We start from the raw sequence: 18,040 nt of genomic DNA on the forward strand, positions 1-18,040 counted from the left end.
TGGAAATAATAACTATTTGATATCTTTTTTGTTTTATCAAAACATGGAAAAAATTTCAATTGTGCTTTAGCATTACTATACAATTATTCATTTTTTTACTATGTCATGTTTTCTCTGAAAAACAGCCAATGACCTTAATAGGAACTAACATAATTCTTAGGAAGAGAGTTATGGCTGCTTTTATTTCAATAAATAATTTCACTACTTTTAGTTTTGCTTCCCTAAGGTGTATTCATCCTTCAGCCATTCATTATGTACTATTATTGTCTAGTTTCTATATGCCAAATTAACAGGATTATCAGATTAATTAGTATGAATCAGCATCAGATTACTGAAGCTTGACTTCTGGACCCAATAATTCCCAGCAGTATATCATTGATAAATCACTTCATTTTCTTCATTCTAGAATCATCACCCTTAAGTCAGGAATTATAATTATAGCTACTTTAAAAAGTTATTGGTATGAATAAGTATGCTAAGAAAGGGCACTTAATCAGCACTGGAAAAACTATTAGTGATTTCTTTTTTTTAGTATTTTTGTATTATGTTTAGTTAGCGCATATAGTACATCATTAGTTTTTGATGTAGTGTTTAATGATTCATTATTTGCATATAACACCCAGTGCTCATCACAACACATGCCCTCCTTAATACCGATCACCTGGTTACCCTATCCCTCCCCTCCTTCCCCTTTGTAACCCTCAGTTTTTTTCCTGTAGTCCAGAGTCTCTCATGGTTTGTCTCCCTCTCTGATTTCTTCCCATTCAGTTTTCCCTCCCTTCTCCTGTGGTCCTCCACGCTATTCCTTATGTTCCACATATGAGTGATTTCTGTCTCTAAATTGCTCTTGAAAAGTATGCCATGATGATGAACTAGAATTAGACTAATTTTATAACTCTTGGCGGTTACTTTTCTCTGGTGTTATACCAGGTTCTATTGCAACCATACACATTATAGAAGGAGAAATAAGGAATGTCCCAGAGACCAGAAATAAGACTCTTATCCAATGGAAAAAAAATTGATCAGCAATGTATCCTGTATCGAAGTCATCAACAGACATCTTTCTGTGCTATAGGGTACTTTGGTGACAACCATTCCCTGTGCCAATTTTTGAACAGTCTGTTAACAAATATGGAAATACAACCTTGATCAATTGAACACCAAGGCAATGTTCTTTCTCCACTACCCTTAGTTATAAGAATTCTTTTGTGGGTGGTAAATGATTCCATCATTTGTGATTCCAACAACGTATTGATCCATCTTGTATACCAGTAGTAGGAAGAGAACAAACATGAAGTGCGCACAGATTCTACAAAAAGGGTTTTATATGTAATAGCCAATTTTATTTTAAAGACTTGCTTAATATAATAATAATAATATAATAATTCAAACAGTATACATCAAATAGTGTCGTCCTTTTGGTGTTCGCATATAACATTTGCAATTCAGATAAGAATATTTGTATAATATGGCAAATCTCATTTTATTGTGCTGTACTTTATATTGAGCTTTGTAAATTCTGTGTCTTTTAGAAATCGAAAGTGTGTGCCAACCTTGCACTGAGCAAGTCTCTTGGTGACATTTTTCCAACATTTTCTTACTGCCTGTCTCTGTGCTACATTTTGGTAATTCTCACAATATTTTAAATTTTTTCATTATTATTTATTTTATTTTTTAAAAATTTTTTATTAACATATAATGTATTGTTAGCCCCAGGGGTACAGGTCTGTGAATTGCCAGGTTCATTATTATTATTTTTAAAGAGATTTTATTCATTTATTTACCAGAGAGAGAGACAGCGAGAGACGGAACACAAATAGGGGGAGTGGGAGAGGGAGAAGCAGGCTTCCAGCTGAGCAAGGAGCTCAATGTGGGGCTCAAACCCAGGACCCTGGGGTCATGAACCAAGCCGAAGGCAGACACTTAATGACTGAGCCACTCAGGCACCCCACAATATTTCAAATTATTTCATCGTTATTATATTTGTTATAGTGGTCTTTGATCAGTGATCTCTGATGTTAATATTGCAATATTGTTTTCATGCTTGCTAACATAACATTCATTATGCAGCCCATTGACCAAGGAGCAATTTCAACTTTCAAGTCTTACTTTTTAAGAAATACATTTTGTAAAGCTATCTCTGCCATAGATAGTGATTCCTCTGATGGATCTGGGCAAAGTAAGTGGAAAACCTCCTGGAAAGGATTCACCATCCTGGATGCTATTAAGAACATTTGTGATTAATGGGAAGAAGCCAAAATATCAACATTAATAGGAGTTTGGAAGAAGTTGACTCCAATCTATCGTGGATGACTTTGAGAGGTTCATGACTTCAGTGCAGCCAATAACTATAAATGTGGTGAAAATACACACAATTAGAATTAGAAATGGAGTCTGAAGATATGACTGAATTGGTCCAATCTCATGATAAAACTTTAATGGATAAGGAGTTACTTCTTATGGATGAGCAAAGGAGGTGGTTTCTTGAGATGGAAACTACTCCTGGTGATGATGCTGTGAAGATTGTTATGATGACAACAAAAGACTTAGAATATTACATAAACTTAGTTAAAGTAGCAGCAGAGTTTGAGAGGATTGGTTCACATTTTGAAAGAAGTTCTATTGTGGGTAAAAAGTTATTAAACAGTATCACATGCTACAGAGAAATTGTTCATGAAGAAAAAAGTCAATCAATACAGCAAACTTTATTGCTCTCTTATTTTAAGAATGTGCCACAGCCACCCCAACCTTGAGCAACCATGACTCTGATCAGTTAGCAACCATCAACATTGAGATGGGACCCTCTACAACAAAAACATTATGAATCACTGAAACCTCAGATTATGGTTAGCATGTTTTAGCAATACAGTATTTTTTTATTAAGCCTTGTCCATCTTTTTAGACTTAATGCTATTTCACACTTGATAGAATATGGTATAGTATAAATGTAACTTTTATATGTCCTGGAAAATGAAAAAAAATCCATTTGACTCTGTTGTGACATTCACTCTGTTGCAATAGTCAAGAACTGAACCTGCAGTGTCTCCAGGGTATACCTCTTTATGGACTTCAGCTTCTTAGGGACAAAAGCCTGATGAAACAGTAGTTGGTTATTACACAGAGTGTGAAATTTTTGTGAATATCCTCAAAGCCCTAAAAATAAATTTATTTTTTCTCACTGGACAAGGAAGTATTGCCCTTATTAGGTATTGTTTTCCCTTTCTGCTTGGAGACAATCTAAGCTTGCACACATTGAAATGTGTGAGGGTACAGTTATCAGAGAGATGACAGTCGCTCTGTCTACCATTTCTGCCAAAACTGTCCCCACCCATACTTTGGAGCATCCTAAGTCTCTGGTGACATGAAAGCATTGAACTGCAACACAGAAATGAGACTGAGTGTGAGAATGGAGCAGGTATGTGCTCACACTCAGCTCAGTTTACTCTCAGGACAATAAAAGGCCTGTAGGGACAGTCTTCCTCTCTTCAGTGACATTCCATCAGAATGACCAGAAGATAGTGTGTACAAACATAAGAAATAGAATTTAACAAATATTAGGAATTTGGGGTGCCTGGGTGGTTCAGTTGGTCAAGCGTCTGCCGTCAAGCGTCTGCCATCAGCTCAGGTCATGACCCCAGGGGCCTGGGATCAGGCCTCGTGTGGGGCTCCCTGCTCAGTGGAGAGTCTACTTCTCCGTTTCTCTCTCCCTCTGCCTTTCCCCTGTTTCTGCGCACTCTCTCTCTCTCTCAAACAAATAAATAAAATCTTTTAAAAAATTCAGAATTAATTTTGTTTGCTTTGTCTAATTCCCTATTCCTCTTATTCTTGGGGAGCCGCTTGCAAATAAACAAAAATAATAACCATCTAATCTAAAGATAATTTTTTAAATTTATTTGACAGACAGAGATCACAAGTAGGCAGAGAGGCAGGCAGAGAGAGAGAGGGGGAAGCAGGCTCCCCGCTGAGCAGAGAGCCCAATGTGGGGCTCAATCCCAGGACCCTGGGATCATGACCTGAGCTGAAGGCAGAGGCTTAACCCACAGAGCCACCCAGGTGTCCCGAATCCAAGGATAAATTAACACAGGATATATTTATTAATTGCTCTGATAATTTGAAAACTAATACAATAAATGCCACAGAATAGATCAGTTGTAGACATTGACTAAGAAGATTTCCCAACTGAATTGCAGAAATAAAAATTATTTTGGACCAAAAAATATTTGCATGCTTTGTATTTATGTAAAATTAGAGTTATGAAGGTTATATGGTCATAGTTTTTTGATACAGAAACATAAACTGATAACATGAACATTACAGGTCATATGGTCTTTAAATGCTAGAAACAGAAAAAAATTATTTACAATGGGAGGGAGAGAGAGATGTTTTATTCCACATGTAAATGATGGCTCTGAGTTGTACCACATTCAATTATTTTCATAACATCTGTTTTCCAACAATATTATGTATATTAAAACATTTCATTAGGACATATATGTATATATATGCAGTACTTTATAGTTTAAATTATGCATTGTTATATATACTTACATATATCATGTATAACCTATTTTCTATTCAACAGAAATGTGTAAAAATGACAATAACGTTATTTTTGTATGTGCAAAAGGAAACGTATTCTTAAAATATGTTTTGATGTTTGCACTATTATGTAGAATAATGCAAGAGGACCAAAAGCTACTCAGAATGATCCAGCAATGCTTATGGTTCTTCAAAGACTCTCTTTTTTAAAAATGTATTTATTTCTTTTTAAAGAGTGATAGAGCAAGTAAGAGCAGGCACACAAGTTGGGGGAGGGGTAGAGTGAGGGAATCTTCAAGAAGACTCCCTGCTGAGTGTGGAGCCAGATGCAGAGCTCAGTCTCATAACCCGTGAGATTATGACCTGAGCCAAAACCGGGAGTCAATCACTTAACCAAGTTGGTCACTTCACCAAGACTGAGCCACTCAGGCACCCCCAAAGAGTCTATTACTTAGCTGTTCCTAACCAATTGCTAGTTTCATTGCTATAAATGCCATTTATATACCAATAAGTATGAATTCATGGAGAGCTCTCTCCTCCATTTATGGCCTTTTAGATCCCTCCAGATGGATGTCTCATAGGCATCTTAAACTTAAGTCCTCCCACTCTCCATATGCCCACCTCAGCTAATGGCCATTCTAACTTTGGCATTCTGGTTATTTACTTCCAAGAACTCGGTATCATCCTGAAGTCTTTTTCTCCCATACCCTTATCTGATGAGCAAAATATACCCTAAACTGCTATTATAACAGTGGCTCACCTTCATGTCTCACCTGTGTTAATCTCAGCGGGTTTTGTCTGTTTTCCTGACTTACCTTGTCTCCTATTAGCTTTCAGCTGAGTCAAAGTAAAATCCAAGGCTTTCATGACAAAAACAGAACACTGTAAGATCTCCTGCACACTTTGCTCAGCTATCCAACGGTCTGCTTTAGTGGCTTGCTACCTTCTCCTAACCCTCCAGTGCTATGATGATGTTTTAGAGCTTGTTTTTATCCTCCCCAAATATTTTAAATATTGTATTCTTTTATTTTATGCCTCTCCTCAAATGTCATGTCCTTAGAGAGCCCTTTTTTAATCATTTTATATAAATGGCAATGCCCCCTGAGGTAACATTGCCACATGCTTTAAACGGGCTTTATCAGCATCTGACACATTATGGTTAATGTGTTTTTTTTGTTTGTTATATGGTTAGTTTCATTCTCACTCAAAACAAATCTCCATGAGGCATAGATGTCATCTGTTTTGCACGGAGATATGTCTCCACACCAGAACAGTGCCCGGCATGTAACAGGCGTGGAATCCTTTTTTGATTGAATGTCAGCTGAATATCCATGGACATTGGTATAGGACAAGGGTAAAATATGTTCTGAGACAGCAGTGTATATATGCAATATTGAACTCTTCTCGAAAGGTTGAAAGTTATTTGTGTTGTTTAAAAGAAATGACAATAGAATTTTTTTTTAATTTTTTATTTTTTTATGAACATATAATATATTTTTATCCCCAGGGGTACAGGTCTGTGAATCACCTGGTTTACACACTTCACAGCACTCACCATAGCACATACCCTCTCCAATGTCCATAATCCCACCCCCCTCTCCCAAACCCCTTCTCCCAGCAGCCCTCAGTTTGTTTTGTGAGATTAAGAGTCACTTAAGGTTTGTTTCCCTCCCAATCCCATCTTGTTTCATTTATTCTTCTCCTACCCCCTTAACCCCCCATGTTGCATATCCACTTCCTCATATCAGGGAGATAATATCATAGTTACCTTTCTCCGATTGACTTATTTCGCTAAGCATGATACCCTCTAGTTCCATCTACTTCATTGCAAATGGCAAGATTTCATTTCTTTTGATGGCTGCATAGTATTCTTTCTATATATACCACACCTTCTTTATCCATTCATCTGTTGATGGACATCTAGGTTCTTTCCATAGTTTGGCTATTGTAGACATTGCTGCTATAAACATTCTGGTGCACATGCCCCTTCGGATCACTACGTTTGTATCTTTAGGGTAAATACCCTGTAGTGCAATTGCTGGGTCATAGGGTAGTTCTATTTTCAACATTTTGAGGAACCTCCATGCTGTTTTCCAGAGTGGTTGCACCAGCTTGCATTCCCACCAGTAGCGTAGGAGGGTTCCCCTTTATCCGCATCCTCGAGATATCACCTCACACCAGTCAGAATGGCTAAAATTAACAAGTCAGGAAATGACAATAGAATTTTAAGAAAAGACAACATCTCATGGTATTGGGCTGTAAATAGCAGTCTGTTTTATTTTGAGCAGCTCTTTAGAAGACAACTCAGAAGCCAGGAGTAAGATCATATTATCTATACTCGTGAGTATTAATTGAGCAGTTTGGCTTCAAAACTTCCCCTTCATCTGGCAAAATGTGCAGGTTTAATTTAACACATTTTATGAGAGGTTTGCTAGTCCAAATAGCACTTCCCATAATGATCTGCACTTTTTACATGTCCCCAGACAGAGCACTAATACAGTATACTAGGGGATATAAACAGAAATGTAATTTTGGGAGATGCAAGTAGTTCCCTTTATATCTCATTTTGGTTAGATCCACTAGTCCATTCTGGCTACTTGTTGGCTTTTACTACTTGAAGGATTAGAAAAAGTTAGAGAGGTTGCAGTAGAGCGACATTATGATAATTAAATCCTAAAACATAGCACCTAGGTTTTAGGAGTTATGAGAAAATGTAAATGTATATCATTTGGTTTTATAAAGGAAAAGCTGAGAGGTGACTTGATAATTGTCCTCAAGGATATACAAAGTTACTTTTTAAAAAGTGATGACCACCTGTTTTTAATCACATTTGAAGAAAGATTAAGAAAAAAGCATTATAAACTGCAATATGAGGGATTTCATTTTTCAAAAAAGAAATACCAAGAGGTGCTTGGGTGGCTCAGTGGGTTAAAGCCTCTGTCTTCAGCTTAGGTCATGATCCCAGGGTCCTGGGATTGAGCCCCACATTGGGAGCCTGCTTCCCCCTCTCTCTGACTGCTTCTCTGCCTCCTTGTGATCTCTGTCAAATAAATAAATAAAATCTTAAAAAAAAAGGAATACTAGAAGTTGAAAAGATGATCTTTACATACCAACTATTAAAGGCCAAGAATTAGGATTTTATTCTTTGAATATATTTAAAGGTGGGATTGTTTGGATTATTACTTGAAAGCAGGAACAAATGAACAGTCACAATTCCTAGTTTTTATGACCCTAGGATATCCACATTTATAGTAACAAGTTATAATTTCCACCCCTTCCACACCCCTTTCCCCTGGAAAGCTTTTTATCCAGAAAACCATATCCTCTTCCAGTGGAAGCATGGATTTCTAAGCACAGATCTGAGGATCTTTAGTATGATATAATCATCCCAAGAAACAAAATATTCGAGTTGAAATCTGGAAGATGAATTTTATAACTATTAATTGAAATCGTTAATTTCAATAGGTAATTTTTTAAAAAGTCTCTCTTAATAATATTATAAAAAATTAACTGCATTGTTTTCTGTGTCTATTGCTTATTTTTCTGTTTCTAGTAATTGTAATTTATGGTGGTAAAATTTCTACTAATTTCAATAACTGTCTTAGAGAAAATGCTGATACCAATCAAAATAATAGTGAAAAATGATTCAAGTATATTTAATAAGAAATCAAGAATGCAAATCAAACATGAGGATTAAGTTTCCTTTGATAATTATATGCCCTTTATGTGCCATCTACTTTGTAAAATCATTTTCATATAAAAAAAGTATTTTCCCTTTGAAGGTGCATAGTATTTTCCCACATGACCTAGCTGTATTTCCTGAAACTCCCTTTATTTTTTTTTCCCTTCAGATAGGGCTTTGCTTCCCTAAATTTCCTATAGGAAGCTAAATCTAACACATATTTAACCAAAGAAAGAGATTTAAGCCCTGCAGTGTGTACAGATTTAAACAAGAGAATTCTTATAAATACTGTAAACTAAGGGGCATGTTGGAAGCACAGGAAGTTGCTGGGGTCAATGTATTCCCACCTAAAAGAGCCAGGAAAAACAACCTGGGTTTTGCTCCAAGATAACAGTTAATGTTTTTGCATCTGAGTCATGTCAATTCCAGTGACAAGATGGATGCTTGTCCTTTTAGATTACCTGTCTGTTAGGTTCATGGTGGTCTGGGGTAATATGTCCCACATGTATTTTATTTAAGCTACTTCCCCCATCCACATATGTTTTGAACCTAAGAATTCTAATCTTAGAATATCTAATCTAATCAGAAAAAAATTGTGAAAACTGATTATATTTTTTAAAACATATTTTACCTATACACCCTAGAATTATTTCCCGTCCCATCAGGCTGCTTGCTGTTTGAAAACCAGTATTTGAAAGACACTGGCTAGGAGGGAGTGAGGTGTTTAAGGAGAAATTCAGGGTAAGAGATTACATGCGTATTGGTGAAAAGGATGGGGAGACTTATGGCTATCCATGAGGAAAGATGGAACATGCACATTGAGCAAACCTTTATGTAACATATACCCCATTCACTTTGAGGTGGAGACTTAACATCAGAGTAATGTGTTTTTGGATTAGTGTTGTTGGGGTCAGGAGCCAACGGCCAAGAAAGAATTACTGAAACATCTTTGGTACAGAAAAGTGGTTTCATGAAAGCATGGGGACAGGACTCTGGGCAGAAAAAACTGCTGTCCCATGATTGTGAGGAGCATCTGCTTATATACTTTAGGGTTAGGGAAAGTAAACGTAAGGAAAGTTTCAAAAGGGTCTCCTTTGCCAAAGAAGACTCACAAGATACCAGAGGTGTTGCTATTGTCAAATCAAGGTTATTTTTCACTCTAGCAAGACATTAGCAATAAGACAGTTGGAAGCTTCCTGAAGGAGCATTATACTCTGTCTGCCTCAAGTATTTGTCAATGGGCTGCTTACAAGGATATTTCATTTAATCTGCATTCTTCTGCCGTTGTTTCCCACTCAACAGCAAGGCAAAATTCAGCCACTAACATTAGGAGGTTGTCTAGGACAAAGAGAGGGCCCTGTGTTTGCTCCCAGAGACAGTATAAGTCAGATGGGGTCTTGGGCTACTAAGGAATTCTCTGCTAAGGAATGCAGGGCTTTGCTTGTTCATGGACTGGAACCACATCAGTTGACCTGGAGTCCAGGCTTCTGCAGAGACAGCCAGTGGGTTTGTTAGTGGGATCTGAAAACACACAATAGCTGAGTAGTGGGAAACAAGTCTCTGAAAAACAAGCTTTAAACTTTCTGGTACTTTCAACTTCATTAACCCTGTGGGATAGGGTTTTAGACTCTCTGAATTTTCTGTATGTATACTTGTTTAGGTTATTGGACCTTTCCAAACCTTAATGTTCCCAATATAAAGTGGATAATGGGATGCCTAAAAGGATTTTATAATATATACAATATTTCTCAAGGGAAGATATTTTTTAACAGGAACAGTTCATGAATGTCTATAAGGATTCAAGATTAATTAATATTTAGGAAGCTGTTTTAAACTGGATCCAAATTTACACACCCAAGTAGGCATATACGCATACAGCACACACAGATATCTAGAGAATGGCAAAAGAGTGAAGTTTGCCCATATAATAAACAGTTATGGTAAACATGTTTCCCTTTCAATGTGAATACTGGTAGTAAATTTTGTTAGAAAATGAAACCTTCCTGACTGCCCTTATATATCCTACCTTCTACCATACCAATATTACACTGTATTACAGAGAAAGGTGTGTGTGTGTGTGCACGCGTGCGCTCGCGCTAAAATGTACATAAGATTTGGAGTCTGATCTACTCCAGATTTTTAGTAATAGTCAATATTAGTGATGGCTAATATTGTGACTATTAGTGATATTATGTGATATTGGTGATAATATGGAGCACTAGTATGTGCTTATTACTTTCCTAAGTGATATACACATATCAACTCATTTAATCTTTAAGAACCTTGAGAAAGGTACTATCATCCCCTTTTTAAAAATGCCTAAACTGATTCTAAGAGATGTGAAAAAAGTGGTAAAATTGATGTTCATATTTAAGGTGAATGGCTTCCAAACTGATGGAATCTTAATCCCTAGGGCCAAAGAGGTTTTAAAAGTGTGTGTGTGGGGGGGGGTTGACCACTATGTCCTAGACCTAGTTCCCTCATCAGGGAAATGAGGATGATAGCCTGTTCTAATGGATTATTATACAGATTAATTTAGAGATTATATTTGAAAGATATGCTTTCTGTTTTTTTCTGAAATTTTTTATTATGTCCATTTATATCAGGAATTCCAATTGCCTAAGAAGAACAAAGAGATTTAAAGTTTTATTCCTTTCCCAGATAAGGCAACTAAAATCCAAAAAAAGAGAATTAACATACTGCATAGAGTGCTCACTTGGTTTGATTTTATTTTTCAGCATCTAACATCTAAAATAGTATTATAATGCCAATTAAAAGTATCATTTTTTGTACAGGACTTGATGTAGATTTAATAAGTCCCTTTAGAGACTCACTCATTCTTGAAAGTCTAATTCAAAATTAATTGGTAAAATTTAATTTTGATGGTATGTGTTTCCCTCTCATTTTTAGTCACTAAAATATTTGCAAAAAAATAGAAATTATTATTTGTAGCTAAAGAACACTTACTGGGTCTCCTCTTCTTGTTTTATTAAAAATATATATATATTTTTTTCTTTTTTTTTTCTTTTACTTTTTTTTTTATAATTTTATTTTTTATAAACATATATATATATATTTTTTTTCCCCCAGGGGTACAGGTCTGTGAATCTCCACGTTTACACACTTCACAGCACTCACCATAGCACATACCCTATAAAAATATATTTTTAAAATGTATTTTAAAATATACATTGTATAAATGTATAAAATGTACATTTTATTAAAAGTACATGTTTTTTTACATTTTTATTTGTTTTACATAATCATGCCTAATGATTGAATGATTTCCTTATTCCCTGTAAGTCCAAGTAAAAGAAGCAATAGCAAACATAACAGTCAAAAACATATTAGTTAAGTCATGTAATTTATAAAGTAGCTTATATTTAATATAACAATGCAAAAATATTTATCCTTCATCTCCCCATTCTTTTTTTATTTGCATTTTCAAATCCACAAGTGTAATTAACTTGGAAAAATATCTATTATTAGAACAATAATAAGTGTAGTTGGAAAAGTGTGAAACAAGTGACTTGCCAGATTAGCAAATACTGGATGAAACAGTTGCAGTGTCAAGGAGAGAAGAAACCATATAAATATATGTAGAAGCTTTGCCATAGGGATAACTTGCTGATTTTTGGCAGCATTTTCTGCCTTTAATCTTACATGTTTAAAGTAGAAAATTTATGGCTGGCTACGTCTACGATCTCAATAATTATTCTAAACACATAGTTTATTTATTTATTTATTTTTTTAAGTTAAAAAAACGCTTTGGTTTTACTATTGTCCTCTGAATACCTTGGAAAAGCATATATATTAATAGCAAACATAGCTGTAGTATGTTGTTTCTGTGTAATATTGCTTTGTGAATCTGAGACAAATCCTAAGATTTGGATATTAGTCTGCAGAAAGTGTCCAGAAGACCTGAAATAAATATAAAAAACTAGAGGTTACTTCTGAAGGGGAAATGGAAAATGAGATCCATGCACAAAAATAGTGCTCAAGATGTGTATAGCTGTTATTTTATTACCATTAATTAAGCGATACTTTCCAATGAGCAGCGATTACAGAGGCTACTGTTCCTACTGGGACCAAACTCACACTCTGACTAAAGATAAACAAAGTGTTTGGAGAGCAAGTTAAGGAAGTAGAGATTAGGGAATGACATATATAGTTATTTTATTAAATATCAACATGATATTGATGTCAGAAACTATGCTAAAATGTATATGCGTTATCTTAGCACATCCTAATACATGCAAGAGTTGAGATTTGAATCCAGACAGCATCTGAGGCTACAGCCTGTGTTCTTATCACTATAGCAGGTGCACTCCAGTAGACAGCATGAGGGAGAGACAGAGGAGTATGGATATTTTGGATGATTACTTTTAAAGCAGTTCTTTCAAATGCTTGAGCTATAATCGCTCTTCACTATACTTCTAAAAAAGGATTCCAACATGTTACTCTTCCCATCTTCCTTCTGTAAAGCAGTGTACTCTGCCTCTTTCTTGCCTTAAATGCTTCAAGGGGTTTTCATGGCACAGGCAGTAATGTGCATTTCTTAGCAGGAGCTCCTGAGCCCGTGAGTCTTGCAGCCGATTGCTCTTGCAGGAGTCTCTAAGTTCTTGATGATAAGGGGATCTCTTCCTAGAACAAAATTTTCTCCTTTCCACTTTCAAGAATGATTTATTGCTCCTTATTCTGTTTCCTTAGCAATTTAGCTGTATACAACTGTCATGATGCTTTTTATTATTTTTACATACTTGTCTCCCTTAGTTGTTAGGGTACGGAGTCGACCACCCCTCAATTAGACAGAGAACACTCTCGATAATGCAAGTCACACAGCGAGGTTTATTTCCAGCTAGCTGGGGTCCAAGTTATCCACCTGGCGCAGCAGGTTTCAACAAGGACCCTGAGCACTCAAAGCCAAGGGTTTATATAGCATTTTCAAGGCACTTTTTCATAGCTACATACATATCTTGCACCCCACTTTGATGGTTTAACTTTATTTAACCTTTTGCCACCCCAGCATCACCCTGGATCCATCCTGGTGGTTAAGTGAGATTTAGGCTTAGAAGAAATTTAACTTTATTTACATTTCCTTCTGCCTCAGCCTCCCTCAGTTTTATGGTGGGGAGGGTGACCTTAGGCCTTGAAGAACTGAGCCATTTGTCTCTGGAAATTGGGCCATTGAAGAGATAGCCCTTTTTGTTGTAAATCACTAGGACATTTGCAAACCAAGGGAGACTCCTTCCTGTCTTGCAGGATTGTGATCTCTGCAAGTTAACTATTTGTTTTTCTTTAACATTTGGTCCCTGTGGCGCCATCGCCTAACCATGGTGGTATATGATTAAGTTGTTTCCTAGGCTTTAGCTACTTTCTCTTATCTCAAGTTATGTGCGCGTGTGGGCTGGTTAGGGACACTCAGTAAAATGGCTTCCCGGCCTTCAGGATGGCCATTCTTATGCTAACCCACTCTTACAGTGCAAAGTGTCGGCTTTTGCTTTGCCAAGATAGCTGTACTTATGTCAGGGCTGGACTCGAGGTGGGTACAGCCTTGTTTTTCCTGGCTTCCACAGCTGGAGCTGGTTTATGGGACTTGTTTTTAAGTCCCCTGGGGGAAGGGGAGCAGGGACAATAAAATAGGTCCTTACACAGTAAACTGTAACAATTGAGTACCTGGATGCCCATAGCAGTTATCGTTCGAGTCAGTGCATGAGGAGTGTTCTATGCGCAGCAAATGACAATAACCACATGTGTTCATAGATGTCCAACTTATATTTTCAGAGTTAAATAGAGGATTCTATCTCTGAGAGCTTCAGTGCTTAGGTAATGTAATTGAAGATGCTAATTCAAGTTTTCAGAGTTTACTGCCAAGAAAACAAAAAATCTTAAATGAAGATTATTTTAAGATTTAATGGCAACATGAAACTTAGGAGAAGGAAAAATACCAAAAGTTTTCTGGCTATTAATGACATTGATTATTTTGTTACAACTTTATATTATAAGGAAAGTTAAGGCCCATTGAATAAACCATGAAACTGGAGGGGTTTCCAGAAATTCTGTAGTATTTAGTTACAGTTTTTGCGCCAAGGTTATCAATTCAAATAAGTAATAGAGAAGTTGAAATATTTACAACATAAATAGAGGATTTGCTATTTTTTTATATATATAGCGGCTTGTCATTACGCTTATGTTAAAGTCCAAAATTCATGATCTGTCCGGTGACTCATCTCCTTTCCCAGTGTTGGCTCTCAACAACCTCTCTCTTCTCTGTTTTCTGGATTTCTGGAACATACCTGAGGCTTTTGCTTCAGGCCTCTACCGATACCAGCCTCTCTGTCCACCAAAGTTCTCTTCCTGGCCATTCAACCTTTAATCTTCCACTCATCTTTCAGCCATTGTTTGAAATTTACATCCTAGAGGACATTTCCCTAACTTGCCCATATAATTTGATGTAAACTTCTGTTCTTACTCTCTATAATGGCACTTATACTGATTGTTCTTGATGTATTTACTTAGTACTAATTTATTTAATGTCTGTCTTTGCTGCTCCTCTAGACATTATATGCTCTAAATGATTAAAAATTACTTTATAATTATTTACCATTGTACTATATTTTTGAAGATAATATGTTTTCATTTTTTCCCCTTGAAATAGTATAGGAAAATCATAAATACAGAGAGAATCTAGCCTTCCTTAAGCTTGTATCTTCTGGCAGCAGTTACCAAAGCTAAATTCTACAATCAGAAGAACTATTGCCATGTATTCACTCTTCCTCTAGTATTTTAAGAATCCAAATTTGAAAAAAAAGAAAATTGAATTTACTAATAAAATAGCTATTATTTTGAAAACACTTGCCAAAATAGAGAATTCTAACATTTTGGGTGCTTAATGATACCTTTATGTAACTCCATATAAGAAACGGAGACACAAGTTACTAACTCTTCTTTGACCATTTTCAATACAATCCACATGTAATTCAAAGGCTATATCTGACTTATTGCCTGGGATTACCAAATTTCATCAATTCTTAACTATATTTTCTTTGAACATCTCTGAAATTGAAATACACATAGATATGTGACCATATTTGAAAACTTCTAGTAAGATCAAGATATTGCCATGTGAAAGTTTTTTTGACTCAATAAAATACAGTCACATAAGTAAGGTAAATATGTATCTTTTAAAAACAACTTTTTTAGATAACCTAGACTCATTTTTTTTTTTTTCATTTCTCTTATAAATGAATACTGTCATGGTGCTTTAAGGGTTAAAGAAATCAACTCAATAGGAAATATCATGCTTATTAAACTTTTCAAAATTTGCAAACATATTAGTAAGTATTATTTAACTTCATCTTGACAGCTCTGTAAGGGAAAAGGGAGATTGTTTGAGTTATCCCTTCACACAGTAAAAACCGAATCTCATGTGTAAAGTACTTTTTGGTAGCTACATTGCTAGTAAGCATAGAAGCCAAAATCTTCACTTCTGTTTCATGAGGATGCTTCAGCATTGATACAGAAAAGAAATGCATTTGTTATGGAATTTGGGATGTGGAATTTAGGCTGCTATGACCATTTTTAATGAAGACGTAGTTGTATCATAATCTCTATGATAATGGCATCTCCACCATGAATTTAGTCAACATTGATTCAAGGTATGGCCATGTTAGCAATATGGATTGATGTATGCCAGCCTGTGTAACTCCAGGTTTTCATCAGGACAGTGACCTTTTGGACCGGCGGAAACACTGCTTCACGGTGCAATCTGAGTCTGGGGAGGATCTCTACTTCTCCGTGGAGTTAGAGTCTGACCTTGCCCAATGGGAAAGAGCCTTCCAAACAGCAACCTTTCTGGAGGTGGAACGGATACAGGTGAGAGTCTGTGAAATTTTAGGATCTGTGACTCCTAAAAATGCATGACTGCTCCCTAGAATTTAAATCTTAAATAGAAAATGCTATGATTTTAATTAATTTACAAAGTAATTTCCTGTTCTCCAGTCACAACCACCCAACTTTTAACAACCCAACTTCATTCTTTCATTGTGGTTTTTCTAGAAAGAATTCCCTTCAACTCTACCCTTCAAAATCATACATGTAATTTGAGACTTTTTTCAGAGGTCATATCATCACCAAGATTTTCCTGATTTTCAGTCTTTCCTGCCCATTATTACCACTATTGCCACAACTATCCTGTTCAAACTCATCCCACTTGTGAGCATCAATAGCACTTCTTTCGTCTGTTTTCTTAGGTCAACTAACACTGTCTTGTATTGGAGTGATATGTGCTTATCATTCCCCACACTTAGTTATAGCTTGCTTGGGATTGTTTTATTCATTTACCAGCTGAAGTACAGTGCATTTGCCCTGCATATTTATTAAGCTTTATTTCTTAAATGTAAAGTTAAATGTAAGTCAAACTTCATAGAACCTCAGCCTCTCCAATTCATGGGACCATGGAATAGATAAAGTTCCCAAATGTTGCTTCTGTGGCTGATGTCTGTCTGATAGAGACTGATGGCAAAATTGAGCAGTTGTGATGCACTTGCCATATGTAAATGGATTTGTAGAGCCAGGATCTAAATGTGTGATTATTGATGAATTAATTCCATTTGTAATTCTGAACATAATGAGATAAATTTTAATGTTCTGTAATGAAGATGTTTTCATCTGATATATTCTTTTAAATTATAGTAATTAAGAATAGCAAGCAATTATGTCTAAATTAGTGGGCATGAGATAGCCTTGAAGATTTCTTAATATTGACAGTAGTTTTAGTAAGGTAGTAGTGGGTGGATACAAGCATGGAAGATACCCATGCATTAAACAAATAAAATTAGACCCAAAACTGAAGTTAAAAGGCCCATTAAGTTTATTTTTTGAGCTGGTTTTTGAAAACTTGACTTCAAAGGGGTAATTTGGCATGGTTATAACTTTACTATGCTAATTGGGCTTAAAGCCATGAGTATAGGATTTTGGTGAAGACAACTTGATGCATTTAGCCATCATTATAGTCAGAATGGATTCATATAATGTACTTTTATATACAGTATTATAAATATGATGTAAGGATTAGTATTAAAAATTTGCTTGAGATCAGTTTATCTCATTCTCTTCCTCCCTTTCTCCCTCCTTGTGAATTATGAACATTTTTCTTCATTTGAATATACCAGTAGAGTTTGCAATTAAATGAAAACAAAATTGGCCTGTGGACAAAAAGATGCATCATGTAGCATATAAGTCCCGAGTTTTTATTTCATGTTTATTATTGTTAAATTTTAGTATTTCTATTTTAGTAGTCTTTCCAAAATATTTATGTAAGTAAAATTATAATTTAATCTGATCTTAGTGTGAAAAGTCATTGATGATTTTTGAAGAATCAGTAGGTTTATACAAATAAGAAGCAAGTGATAAATGTCTTTAGGAAATAGCTTGTACCACATGGATGAGCATTATATGAGAGACTCTCAAGGTAAAGATGTTCTTATATGTTTTTCCTTGGTTGCTGAATCTGTGTTTGTATGCCTTAAAGTTCTCTTTTAATAATATCCATGAAATTGATATGCCAAGAATTGGAGTAATATCTTAACCTTTAATAGTTCACTTTTGTTTTAATCCAAATGCAATGATATTTAGCTATAAAATATAACAACAGAACATAATCTTGCCTAAACTTAAACATTTTTATACCAGTTTTATTGGCAGCATAGCAAAGGGTGCCAGTATAGCATAAGATAAAGACAAGTTCACAAGGAGCAGGATTGAATATGTGGTCCTGAATACCTCTTGGCAGGTGAAAAACCTATTCAGCTAGCTTTA

General features: G+C 35.6%; 1 protein-coding gene across 4 annotated transcripts in view; it reads left to right on the plus strand.

Moving 5' to 3' along the window:
• SNTG1 (syntrophin gamma 1) overlaps window positions 1-18,040 on the plus strand; it is an 890,620-nt gene that overhangs the window by 808,108 nt on the left and 64,472 nt on the right. For all 4 annotated transcript variants that reach the window (XM_032841184.1, XM_032841181.1, XM_032841185.1 and 1 more), the window contains one exon: window positions 15,944-16,096. In XM_032841184.1, coding sequence (XP_032697075.1) covers window positions 15,944-16,096 — 153 coding nt within the window. The remainder of the gene's footprint in view (window positions 1-15,943; window positions 16,097-18,040) is intronic.

Source organism: Lontra canadensis, unplaced genomic scaffold, assembly GCF_010015895.1.
Source record: "Lontra canadensis isolate GAN:19392208 unplaced genomic scaffold, GSC_riverotter_1.0 scaffold121, whole genome shotgun sequence".
Lineage (NCBI taxonomy): Eukaryota > Metazoa > Chordata > Mammalia > Carnivora > Mustelidae > Lontra > Lontra canadensis.